Here is a 13,824-nt window from a genome sequence, read left to right as displayed (position 1 = left end):
TTGGGAATTTGGTATCAGCTGTTGTTTTGGCTCTAACTGACTTTCACTAGTGAAAAGTTGTCGTGTTGATGGGGAAATTCAAGTTCAATAACTAAAAAAATGAGATAAACTTGATGAAAATACTTCTGAAAACCTTTGAAGGATTTCTGTATTTTTGTACACTACTTTGTAGCCAGTATTTTTTATCTGTATGTGTTTGGAACTATTTAAGAATTAATTTTATATTGAACTGGTACGAATTTTTGTAGTTAGTGTTAGAGCCTGTGTATATTATAACTCTGTGATAAAGAGAAAAATTGCATGATGTGTGGATATTTAAATACTCCCTATCTATTTGCTGCATGACTTAAACACAGTTTTGGTATTAGATCCTGCTGCTGTATAAAAAAATCCCTTGCTATTCTTAGAATTCTTGATTTAAGATGTTAGAGGGAATTTTTTTGGTAAGTTGATCATTGAGAAATAAAGCACATTGGAAATGTCTGTAACTAGTTTCCTTAGATAGGCTTGTTGGTTTAAAAGGAAGAGGTTGTCTATATATTTGAGATTTATACTTTTGAAGGGCAAGCTAATGTGATTCTGTAAGGCATTTCTTTCCCTGTAGGTACAGCTGTCCTGAATGTGTATTGTATTGCTTTGTTTTGTTTAATAGAATGATATGACACCAGTCCGGTTACAATGGGGAGAAATTCTGATGCCACTACTGAAGAAATACAAGTTGAACATAACATGGGGTGATCAGGATCTATTGAACATTATGTTTTTTCACAATCCAGGTAAATCCACATTGATTTTCAGTCTAACACTGTGAAGTTATCTTGTCCATGGAAAAAAAAAAAATTATCCGGGAAAAAATCCAAGAAAATAATCAATAAGCAGGCTTTTGGTTAAAAGCCTTCAAAGGACTATTCACTTCTTTAATTCTCTGAAAGCATTTGAGAGACAGTGCTGGAGCTTGCTAGAGTGTAATTAACTGTTAGATTTCAAAACAACTGTACATAAATTTATAAAGCTGTCCTAAATAAATAAAGAAAATATTGGTTTATTTCCTGAAACAATTTTCACACTTAACCCAGAGCTCTCATTTTTCCACACAGAAAGTCTTTATGTCTTTCCTTGCCAATGGAATTACCGGCCTGACCACTGCATCTATGGAAGCAATTGTAAGGCAGCTGAAGAAGAAGGTATATTTATTCTGCATGGAAATAGAGGTGTTTACCACGATGATAAACAACCAACTTTTAGGGCTGTCTATGAAGCGATAAAAAATGTAAGTGATTTTTGCATTGTACTTGTTATTCTTTCATGTATGTTTATCTATAGTGGTACATGTATTTTGTAGGCATGTAGGTGTTCATCTTGATTGCAACAAAGTAATTTTTTTCACTTTTAAGTAATGTCAAGTATTTTACCACTTTTTTCTCCTTTATTGAGAAAGTTCCAGTATATTCCTGTTTTGATGAGCATCTTTTGAAACAGAGTGTAGGCTATATCTAGGTTGGGATTCTAAGGCAAGGCCTGTAGTTGTCAGTGTTTATTTAAAAGGCTTTATTCTCATTTATTTAATAAATCACCCAGTAAACTGTTTCCATGAGCATTTGGACATCTTAGAATATCTGATTAGGAAGGGGCCGACAATGATCACTCAAATCCAGGTACCTGGCCCTGCAGAGGACCATCCCTGAGTCACACCAGACACCTGAGAGCATGGTCTGAATGCACAATTGTATCCAGTTTGTGCCAGGTTTCATGCTGTGACCACTTTCCTGGGGAGCCTGTTCCAATGCCCAAGCACTCTCTTCTTTTATCCTACCTAAACCTCCCCTGACACAGCTTCAGACTGTTCCCTCAAGTCCTGTCACTGGTCACCACAGAGCAGAGATCAGTGTCTGCCCCTCCTCTTCCCCTCATGAGGAAGTTGCAGACTGCAATGAGGTCTCCCCTCAGTCTCCTCTTCTCCAGGCTGAGCAGACCAAGTGCCCTCAACCACTCCTCACAAGGCTTCCCCTCAAGGCCCTTCACCATCTTTGAGGTCCTCCTTTGGACACTAATAGCTTTATATCCTTGTATTGTGACCAAAACTGCACGCACTACTTACTCAAGGTGAGGCCACACCAGTGCAGAGTAGAGAGCAACAATCTTATCTCCAGGCTGAATGAGCCATCACCAGAAGTTTCATTTTTTTGGAGATTTTGAAGTGCAGAAAAAAATCCCTTGTTCCCAAAGTTTGTATGTATTTACTGCAACACTTTAATACCTAATTGTATCCAGATTTGGATTGTAAAAATTTTTTATATACTATGTTTTGACCTTTTCCAGAAATTCAATGTATTAATATGTTGCTGTTCCTTTAAAGGTGAAGCACAATGTCTTCATTCTGCAAATAAGTCATCTAATGAACTATTTATCACTACATCTGTATACTCACTGAAGAGCTGTAAAACTTAGCACTGATGCACATTTTAATGTAGCAGGCTACTGTGTGTGTATAACCTACAAAAATCAAGAGTATATTTTAATGTTGCTTTATTACACATTGTCATATAGGTATAAAAATGAAGAAAAGTACTTTTGGGGGTCTGAGAATACATTGCAGGAAAAGTGATTGTATTTCCATAAAAATATTATTTCTTTGTTCCCTTTGAGCATTGTCAAAAATAGAAGAAAAAATTATTTCCTTTTATTTATGATCCCATTTCGTACGCGGATGTGTCAGAGAAAGTACGTAAACCACTACTGATTCAATGGTAATAAGATGAACAAAATGATGTTACTTCAAAATACTGTTTTAACTTATCATTTGTTTATAAAAAACATTGCAGCGTTGAGCTAATGACAACTTTATTTCATGCCCATGTTAAACATAGTATGTGTTAGACCATCATTCAATTTAATGAAACTTCAGTACCACTTTTTATACTGTTGTTTCATTATAATTTGATAAGACTTGTATTACTTAAAGTTATACGTCATTTTAGAAAGTTACCGTACAACAAAAAAAAAATTATCCAGAAATCATTTTAGACTTGTGAATTTTTAATTGGGTAAGGTAATTAAAAAAATTTCCTCCTTGCTTGTCTGAATACATTAATTTGCTTGACATACAAAAAAAAATCTTTCTTGTTAGATTTATTGAAAGCATGAGATTATACTTTTGTAATTTAGAGGTGTTTTTAAATTACTGCATTCAGAAGCACTTGTGAGTTCTTGAAAACATTTAATAAACCTATAGACAGCAAATATGATGTTGCAAATAATTTTTATAAAACTCTTAATACCTCTGAGGAGTGACAATCTTCCATATTAACCTTAAATTTTTTTAACCTCTTTACAGTATTCATTTGGAGATGACCTGGTTCATTCGCTGCTGCAGCCCCTGGAACGGGAATTACAGAAAACCACACATACATACTGTGGGAGAGTATACAAAGTATTCATAAAGCAGCTAACAAAAAGCATAAGAGACTTGTATGCCAGAAGATCAAAGGGAAGGTGATTTTTGACTCCTAGCTGTTACATCAAGAGACTGAATTAACATAGCTGGTCAAAAGGTGCAAGAATACTATTACAGCTTGAATGGGCTCTTAATGTGCCCAGGAAAAAGTTTACTAGCATACATAAAAATGAAGAAAATGTAATGAAGAACAAGAACTTTTTTCTGCAAAGGTGACTTTCTGGTTTTTTGAAGTTTAATCAGTGCTAATGTTTGCCTCATATCTGATGATTTGGGTGTTACTGGCTTCTATGGTCAGTAATTTTAGTCTGCATAATTCAGTTATCTAATGATAAATGAACAAGGAAGAAATGAAGATGGCTCTGTTTGGGAGTGTACCTCATATATTGTCTAAAATTCTGTTAAACTGTGAATGTAGCAATAACTGAGTCAGCAGCACTAACCTCACTTTAAAGAAGGTGTGAGCCTTTATGTAAACAAAGTTGTTTACAAGCGCAGAAAATACTCTCTTGTCAAAGAAATGTGTTGTAATCACTGACAATCTGTATGTGCCTTTATATGTTCATCTCTTACATGTTGAAGTACTGTTTTGACAATCTTGTTTTGTTTATCTCAGATGTAAACTGCACACTATAAATATGATTTTCTGAGAAATTGACTAGTATGTGATACTAGTTTTCTCTGTTAGTAAATAGAGAAAATTTTTTATATTAAAAATAATTTGTTTCAACATTGTAGAGCCATTAGCACCAAAAGGTAGAGCAGAACTGAGGGGCTTTTAAGTGAAAATCCAGTTTGAAGTTGCTTGTCTTACAATACTTTAAAAAATTTCATGGTTTTTCAGCTTTATAGGGCATTTTGGAAGTATTAAAAAATGCCCAGTGGTGGAAAGCTGTTGCTGTTTTATTTCCATACTAGGAATTATTACCTGGTGATTGTTCTAGAGTATGTAGTACCTAAAAGTGGAGAGCTGTAGTAAGATTTACGATGCTTCATCAGACTGTGTAGTAGATGGGGTTTTTTTTTAGAGAATATATCCTGATATAATTTTTTTTTTAATAAATGGCTTTAAAATAGTTTTGGGGCAGACCCTCAACTACATGAATGCATTACTGTTGATAGGGTGATAGTGATTTGCAACAGGTAAGGATTAGCTTTCCTCCAATTATCTTAGCGAAAAAAAAAAACAAACTTCTGTTTAAGTAATAAAAACTTTTTCTCCAGAGAAAACCATGAAGAAAAGGGCTGAATTCTAGTGTTACAGTAAAATATTTAAACTTGCATGGTATGAAATGTATTTGTAAAGTATATATGAACTTAGATAACCTGTCTAAGTGAGATGAAGTCTTCATAAAGTGAGCTTTTGGATTCCAGGACAGTTCCTGTGTGTTGAGCTCGGAGGATCCACTCACTGACTTGCACCTTCATCCCAACCCCATTTTAGAAGCTTAATTTTTGTAGCTGTTTCCTTGTCAAAGATAGACTGGCTCTGACTTCCAAATCCATGTGAGCTGGACAAATGCTTTAGCAGTACAAGAACACACTCCACTGTCAGCAGAGTTTGTATCCTGCTTCTAATTTCCCTGCGGGCTCAGGGTATAAATTTCTGGGATGAAATCTAGGAAGCAGTCTGCCCGTCATGTAGGCAGGCAGACTCTTTACCTTGCTGTGTAATCTTTTGAAGCCTAAAAATGTAGAAATCTCTGTGAAGGTGAATAATGTAACTGACTGATTTTACAATATGCAGTGCATTATTTTTTTACATAAATACTGGTTTTTGTATCAATTTGTCTTCAGCTTTTCTTTTTACTTGTACTATGTGTTTGTATTTTAAAAAATCTTTCATCTTGTTTTTTGTGTTTGTCTTTGCAGCAACTTTCAGTTTTGAATTTATTTTTAGTGTGTTGCAGACATGTCAAGATACTCTTAAAACCTAATGGACCATTTAAGAAAAAAGGGGAATGTGGACCTTAGCAGCAATCTTTCCACTTAAATTTCAAATTTTGTGGGGAATAGAACAAAAAGAATTAATATTGATGCTTATTGTAGCACAAAAATTCTTACTTTGTGCTTATAACTAGAAATGTTTACTTATCATATTACAAATAGCAGAATATGGCCTCATGCCCTAGGTTTTGATTAATTTTTTAATAGAATGAAAACAGCTCATCTCAGTTCACCTGCAGGTAATGCTCATGAACACTTTAGAAAAGTTTTAAAAAAAGCAAGACGTTTCCATTAAGTAATTCTGCAGAGTATCTGCCTATTTCAAATACATGTTTAGTTTGCTAATCCCTGTGTTTTAAATTTAGGAAAACAATCTACCTTTACAAAAAAACCCCAAAATCTGGCTTATAAGGGAAATATTTAGAGACAATTAAAGACTGGGAATCAAGATAATGTGATAGAGACCAGTTATGCTCCCAAACTTTTCGATACCTAATTTGTAAGTTTAGATATTTAGAAGTGTAGAGCTTACATCTAGCTTGGGAATTCTTACTGCTGTCTAGTGTTAGAAACACTGCTTTTTATACAAACATAGTGAGTACTAACAAATTACAGACCTTTAAGAATCCAATTTTTAATGGTTTAATTGTTATAAAGTTATTATAAAGTGTAAAATTTGATAGAAAAATATAAACATCAGGAAATATACATTCAGTTTAACTGAAGATACATCTGTCTTCCTCATGCTTGATTAGTCTCTAGGTCATGGTACCATTATTCTGTCTCTTTGAAAGAGATAACAGTCTCATGGTTAAGAAATCTGTGTAAAGATGCTAATATCTTATCTGGATGAACTTCTGTCACTCATTGTAGACAGTAAGAAAAGCAAGCTATCCCTTCATGGGACTGAAACATCCTTGTGTGTGGTGCTTGTGCCACTGCAAGTTAATAAGGCTACATAAGCCTTATGAAAATGTTTGTCCAGTTATTTGCAGTTTTGCCGAAATTTAGACTGTGGTGACCTTTAATGTCAGTTGAATTGGTTATTGTAAGCTTTTGTTTAAAGCTTAGAGTGATTAAGAAAACAGGTTTAGAGCAGGGAAAAATATTTTTTGTTATCTTATTTTAAACATATTTTAAACGAGTATGGAGTTGCCTTGTGCTGGTTTTGACCTAAATTTGGTCAAGTTGTAAACTTCTGGCAAAGTGCTGATTGGAAGACTGAGCTGTCAGTGTATTTCTTGATTTGTACCAGATTTCTGTCCATACCAGACATACTCAAACCATTCAGGCTTTCCACACTTCCATTTGTACAGTTACATAGCAGGATGACTAAGAAGCCAGCTGTCTTTCTTTTCCTCCTCCCAAATTATACTTCCTATCTACCCGGCATGGAAAAGAAAGTAGCTACAATCTAGTGGTGGGAGGAGGATATGGTCTGGGTCTGCTTGGAAGGTTTAGAGGCAGAACCTGCAAGAGGTATAGCTGAAGGTGTAATGTGTTAGCTGTATGTGCATTAATGGGCTCTTTTTTGAGTGGAAATAACAGTGAATTACTGCTGCTTATTAACTCACATTTATGGCTGTGATGGTATTTGTGGCAGATTAAATGGGATGAAACTGAGCACTAACTTCAGCTTATCTGTAGGAAAACACTAGACTTCTGGTTTCTTCTGCCTGGCTTATAAAGGTGTCTCCAAATGTATAGACATATGTAGAATTTCTACTCCTTAGAAGGCTTAAGTTATTTTTCATTGTCTGTTTTCTGGTTCAAATTGAAGGATTTTCAACTAGCAAACAGGTTTAACAATATCCATTTACTTGCAATATGATTTTTTTTTTTTTACATGACTTAGTGGAATATTAATGTATAATTAAAATGAATGTATAGGCTTTTTGTCCAGATCTTTTTAGTAAATTATCAATTTTTGAGTTGTAACTATTTTAACATTCTCTCTCATGGTATCTAATGTGATTATGATATTTATTGTGGCTTTTCTGCCCACTTTGCTACTTAGTGAATGGATGGCCTTTGAAACAGCTCCAGTGATTTTGTGTGTTAAAATAAGTTGCAGAGAACTGTAATGCGAATGTGTGATTTCTATTAGCAAAAAGTGGATTCTTCTGTAGCAGGGACAGTAGAAGTAGGAAGTAGTGGGAAGGTGCTTCTCATCACCACGGATCTTGTATCTGTCTTACAGGGTTGTTGCTGCCAGTCTGAGCATTTTTCTATGCACAGGAACTTAGAAGTGATTTTTCTGTTTTATTTCTAACCTCTTTGAATATCTTTTTTTTCTTATTTGGAAGTTCAGTTTTGTCCAGCTGCATTTTTCTGTATATTTGAGAAGAATAACAGAAATTCCTTCAGAGTAGAAGCACAAGTAACAGCCAAGTTATTTGCTCAAGTTGTCCAAATGGACAAAGCGTGAACCCTGTGAGTAAAAAATAACTAAACATGAGTTTAGTTATGCACCCTGGGTTCCCTTAGGAAAACAAAAAAAGTTTGATTTTTTTAACACTACAGAGAAGCATTTTGACAGCTTGCTTTCTGTATTCAATTGCCAAATCTTAAGTAATGCAGGATAATTTCCTATAGAAATGCAAGTTGCCTCACAGTTGCATTGTAGTCCTAGAAGAGTATTCAAAACTATTACTCAGGTTTCAAAACAGAAGATGTTTACAGAGGTAATAGTGAATTTTCCACTTCAGGAAGTGAGGAGGAAATCTCATTTTGAAGTAGTTTTCAAAAGCTGTCTCTTGTAACCATTTAGGGGATCTATATGAGAACAGCTTGTCCTGCAAAGTTGTCATGAAATTTAAGATGTGTTGGTCTCCTATGCCTTTTCAAGCCTTCATGGGCCTATTAAAATTTTAAGTTTCTTGAAGGAATATTGAGTAATTGGAAATTCTTCTGTTAAAATTCAGTTGTGTCTCTTCAGTTTTGTGGTTGCTTTATGCACAGCTGCAGTCAATTCTTGAGAGAGTCCTCATTTAAACTTAGGAATGTGCGTCTTCCTGTATATTTGCTTGCAAATTTCTGCAGGGTTTCTTTATGCTCCCTCCTGCCTTTTCCCTGCACTGCTTTTAAAAGATAATCACTAAACTCTTTCATTTGAATGCTTATAAAAATTGCAGGAGGTATTATTACAGGTCTCTTTGCCAAAACCTGTAATTAAAGGAAGACCTGTATCCCTGCTGTGGTTGGCTTTTATTTTTTTCTTTTTCTTCAGTCTGCTATTTGATGATGTTCAGGTAGGAGGAGGTTTGCAGCCATTAGTGAAGTCATTATGTTCCTTGAGTATCTGTTCTCTTAGGGTAAGATGCATGGCTGGTGCCTGCCTACTTCATCCATATGATTGCAAGTTTCTTTAATCAAAGCAATGACCATCAGTTCTGTAAAATCTGGATTTTAAATGCTTCTTCTATATCTGGGTGCCACCTTAGTTGCACAAACCAGGGACCCAATCTATTTCCACTTACAGATCATAGAATCATTGAATGGTTTGGGTTGGAAGGGACCTTAAAGCTTATCCAGTTCCAACCCCTTCTCCTGGCCAGGGACACCTCCCCCTAGACCAGGTTGTTCAAAGCCCCATCCAACCTGGCCTTGAACATTTCCAGGGATGAAGCATCTACAGCTACTCTGGGCAACCTGTTCCAGCATCTCACCATCTTCACAGTAAAGAATTCTTTCCCTGATACCTAATTTAAACCTTCCCTCTTCCAGTTTAAAGCCATTCCCTTATCTTGTCACTAAAGCCTTTGTAAAAAGTCCCTCTCCAGGTCTCTTGCAGGCCCCCTTCAGGTACTGGAAGGCTGCTCTAAGGTGTCCATCTTTTATTTCCTTTCCTTGATTTAGTTTCCAGGTAATTCATAGGAATAAAGTAGATAACAAGGAATGCACAATTTTTCACATCAGGAGCTAGATAACTACAGATTTCTGAGATACAGTTAACAATTTTGAAATAGTTCTCTAGCCTTGAAACTAATTTCTGATTTTGTGGATGTAAGGATTAGTGTCCTTTTTTTGTCAAATGATTTGACTTTTCCCTGTGTCAGCCCTTTATGTGGAGGGATGGGCAGATAATTCTTAAAAGACTGATTCCATGTTTAGTGTGAATTTCAAGGAAAAGAACTGTAACTTGTCACTGTGGATCCTTAGTATCACCCTATCTAAACTCTCTGAAACTAGGAATAACTGCCTCCTTGCTGCTGTATTGTTGTACTGTTTTTTTTGTTTCTTAATGGTCATGCTAAAAGGGGAGGGGAAATGATGCAGTTATTTGCATCTCCTTGTTATTTCCTGGCCTTTTGTTTTTGAATTCCACATGGCCCTTAAGAACCAACAACTAAACCAAATTTCAAAGTCTGGGTCAAAGCCAGAGATTAGCACTTGAACACCCTCATTTAGGAGCATGAGTCATGGGCTGTACTCATAGATTAGACCTCAGGACAGTTTCCTTGTTCTGTTTTACCAAAACAAGTCTACAAAAGCAGGACTTCTCAAGTCTTCTCAAGTTTGTTGCTGTTTTAAGAATGCCAAACTTCTGAAATACAGGCATGTTATATTCTGAAAGCGTGTTAGAAGCCTTTAAGCATATAATATAACCCTACAGTCTGTAAGTGTTATGACTACTTTTCAAGGTGCCTGTTGAACTAATATTCTCACTCAAATTCCCCTTGCCTCTTTTCCACGGATAATTTATTGGTTTGTTTGTCCCCTTAGAGCAAAGCAAAAATTTGGGAATTTTATTTAATAAAAGTTCACTTGAAACCAAACAGAATTTTGCAAGGGGAGAAAAGAGAGAGTGAAGTTTGTTTGCTAGGGGTTGTTTCTGCACTAAAGCATTCTCTAAGGCCACAGAGTGCAAACTTGGGGTTTACCTGTGGCTTTCTCACCACTTGGAGAAGTGCTGCTAGATTGTGCTGTCTTTAATTTTCTCATTACTGGCATTGAACACTGATAGCTAAAAATACTTTTTGTGCCTTCCTAAGTGGCCTTTCTATTTTATGCAGCTTATATTAAATTATTAAACTGAGAGGAGCAATTTATTATCATTTTCTACTACCTTCATATTCTGGGAGGTCACTTTGCCTCCTGTTCTTCCTTTGGGTCATTTAATATCATGCCCTCATTTTCAGAATTATAATCTGGGTACAACAGATACATTTCTTCCTCTGTGTCTTATGAATGTTAATGTTCTGCCAGTCATTTCTGTACACATTTTACTAGAGTAATTCACATTAAATCAGTCTGTAATATTTATAAGAATAGCTTTGGAATACAAAAGTAGATGTAGAAGTTATCCTAAAATGCAAATCTTTGTGGTTGAATTAATGAGTATTTAGGACATGTTTTTTAGGCTTCCAAGAAAAAGCAATATAATCCATTTCAACTCATGATTTAAGACTAGGAAATCAAATTTAGTTAAAGCTGATGTTTTAGCCTTATAATGGTGACCTGACCTACTGTCTCCATTGAGCATCTCGTGTCTAAGAAATTCTTCTTGCCTATTGGATTTCATGAAATTTCTGTCAAGTATTCAATGCAATTCTGACTGGTCACTGGTATTGCTATTTAAAATTTTAAAAAATATTTTGCTATATTTTACTTTATTCTTTTGTTTTACATTTTTATGCCATGGATAGTATTATTCAAGGTGAATTTGGATTGCAGATCTAAGCCCAAGAAATAAAAAAACCCAATTTTGCTACCTAAATTGTGTTATTTATGTTTGTCTTTTGATTTGTTATTATTTATCAGTCTTGTGGGTAAAAATGATGCATTGGGGGTTTACTACCTCTCATCCTTTCTGCTTGTTCTTCCTGGTTTGTTTTCTTTCTTCACTAACCCTTCAGTCTACTTGCTCCTGTCTTCTCCAGGAGCTGGTGTCACTCTACCTCTCTGATCTTTCTGGAACTCACTGGCAGTTGTATGTGTTCTGCCACCAGAATGCAGAACTGTGCTTTCAGAACTGTTTGCTGTGATAAGGTAACTGTAGTAGTTCAAGCCAAAAGGGTTCCCTGCAGCAGGCATGCTGCTTTCTCCACAGAGCTACTGCGAGCACCATGTCTGGGCACCTAAGTGTGTTCTTAACCCAGTGTAGTTCATAAGCACTGCTCTGTGTTTCTTGATTGTAACTTGGGGAATACATTTAGTTTCCCTTTCAGCTTTGTATAGACTATTACAAAATTGTAATAGTCTTTGTTTTGCTGTAGAGATAAAGGCTTTTTACCAGAGGCTGCTTTCAGGAAGAAAGCTTGGCTGTTGAAGCCACTACAATTGAGAGGAGGTGATCTGAACCATTCTGCTTGCCTGAGGCAGGCAGGCTCAGCAAGGCTTCTGAGAGCAACGAGAGCACCTGGCTGCAGGGGCACCTGGTGTCAGAGAAGGGCTTGGTCTGTGCCCTGTTCCTGTACGTGCTGGATGACCTCTAAGGAAGAGGCAGTCTTCAATCAACTCTTCTTTCTGTGAAGGTACAAGGAGAGAAAATTGATTTATGACTTCAAAAGACCCAAACAAAGTTTTAGAGGGATTGCTGAATGCAATAGAGTGCACAGTATATAAAATTTTTCTGGCTGAATAATTAACAGCTGCAAATAGCCCATTGAAACACACAGGATTTTGAGAAGTACCTTCTTCACTGGTCCATAAAAATAATGGATAAACTGAGCAAAAATTAGTGATGATACGATACTGATTAAAAACTAGGTCAATATCTTATTTTTGCAGTAATCCTATTTTACCTATTTTGATTATTCTTTGCCCAGAATGATAGGGTGTAATTAATGAAAATTGATTTAAGTTGAAGAATAAAGGATTAACAGTTTTCTATTGTAAGAAAAATGAAGCAGCTAGGAAATTTGCAGTATTTTTATGTGCTAGACATGAAGCAGTCTCTAAGTTAATAAGAAGTCATTTGTACATTTGAAGTACAAATAAGAAGTACATTTGTCAGATAATACATTGGAAATTTTTTATATATTTGTACAAAATAAACTTAAGTATTTTTATAAATTTTAGAGTCCAAGTGGCAATTAATACCTTTTTTGCAAAATACTTGTATTTTGAGAACTTCACATCCTAAGCCATAACTTTATAACTGTTAGATGTGAAAGTGCTTGTTCTCCACATAGAAGAGTATTGTGTCTCTGAAAAGGTGTAATTTTTAAGGAGTATGTTATGTAGTGCCTTGTGCACTCTTCATTTTCATCTAAATTATGACTCTCTGAGGATGCAAAGTTATTTTTTTGTGTCAGTAAAGCAAGTGTCCACCACCCTGAACAGCACAGGAAAATGCAGAGAGTTTTGTCATGATACCCACTGGCACCTTGGCAGGCATTAGAGGAGACAAACTGAACTGAGTTTCTTAAACAGAACCATTTAGCAGTACTGTGTCTGACTGAAATCACTGGCTCATGCTTCAAAATACCACATAAGCACAAAGGAAATACAGTAATACACAGTCTTCAACAAGAAGGATAAATACAGACCTTCTGACCTCTTCAAAAATCCTCCCCTAATTAGTTTTACTCCTAAAAGTAGATGTTTCAGAAGCTTCTTGAAGTCCATTAAGGATTTTGCTATTGATTTAATATGAAAGTGTTCAGATAGCCCAGCAATGGATGGCAGCATAAAGCACTGATAAATCAAATAATAAAGTTTGGCCTTGAGGGGGAGGATGTTAGTTCATCTAGTCTCATCAGTCATGTACAACAAGCCATCAAATTTCTCCCTGTTACAGCTGTAATGAACCCAATAATTTATTTGACTAAAGGATAACTACTGTCCAGCTAGCCCATGCCTTTCTGAGAAATGTCCAGTCCTGCTTTGAGTGCATGAAGAAAGAAAATGCTTCCCTTTGCCTGTTTGTTTGCCTTTGCTCTCACAGTGATGAGTATATGCCTCATGTCTCATTTGAATTTTTTTCTGGTATTAGGTTTCAGTCATGGATTCTTTTTATGCTTCTCCCCACTGGGGTAAAGAGGTCCTTAATATGCTGCAGTTTCTCCTTATGGTGATACTTAAATGTAGCAATCAAGTCACTTCTCAGTTTCATTTTGGATAAGTCAAACAAATTGAGTTCATGAACTTTTACTCAAACACATCTCAGGTTTTGTGGCTCTTTTTAATACCTTCATCAGTTTTCCAGAAGCTTCCTTAAAATATGGGCACAACATAAAATATGGTATACAGGATTTCAGTATAGTATACGGTATAGTTAAGGATTTGGTAATTTTAATACATAGGTACAATTTTCCTAGTACTTTTAAAATTTGTACATTGAATGCTCATGTTAGCATACTTTCCATTCCTGGGCTTGGATCTTCATTCCTTGCTGTGGGGCCATTTGTCTTTGTTAGAGTGAGCTCAGCCTAATGCTGTTTCATCACAGTAATGCAGATTCAGCTGTGGAATTGCTG

The 13,824-nt window shown here is 35.7% G+C and overlaps 2 protein-coding genes across 4 annotated transcripts in view; both read left to right on the top strand.

Moving 5' to 3' along the window:
• The window catches only part of GXYLT1 (glucoside xylosyltransferase 1), a 29,365-nt gene extending 24,060 nt beyond the window's left edge, over positions 1-5,305 (top strand). For all 3 annotated transcript variants that reach the window (XM_068189985.1, XM_068189986.1, XM_068189987.1), the window contains 3 exons: positions 653-776; positions 1,098-1,270; positions 3,335-5,305. In XM_068189985.1, coding sequence (XP_068046086.1) covers positions 653-776; positions 1,098-1,270; positions 3,335-3,496 — 459 coding nt within the window. In that variant the 3' untranslated portion in view covers positions 3,497-5,305. The remainder of the gene's footprint in view (positions 1-652; positions 777-1,097; positions 1,271-3,334) is intronic.
• The window catches only part of ZCRB1 (zinc finger CCHC-type and RNA binding motif containing 1), a 290,430-nt gene that overhangs the window by 107,445 nt on the left and 169,161 nt on the right, over positions 1-13,824 (top strand). The gene's annotated exons all lie outside the window — the stretch shown is intronic.

This window comes from Anomalospiza imberbis, chromosome 5 (assembly GCF_031753505.1).
Source record: "Anomalospiza imberbis isolate Cuckoo-Finch-1a 21T00152 chromosome 5, ASM3175350v1, whole genome shotgun sequence".
In the NCBI taxonomy this organism is placed as follows: Eukaryota; Metazoa; Chordata; class Aves; order Passeriformes; family Viduidae; genus Anomalospiza; species Anomalospiza imberbis.
Note: the sequence above shows the minus strand (reverse complement) of the source record. Positions and strands in the feature narration are given on the sequence as shown.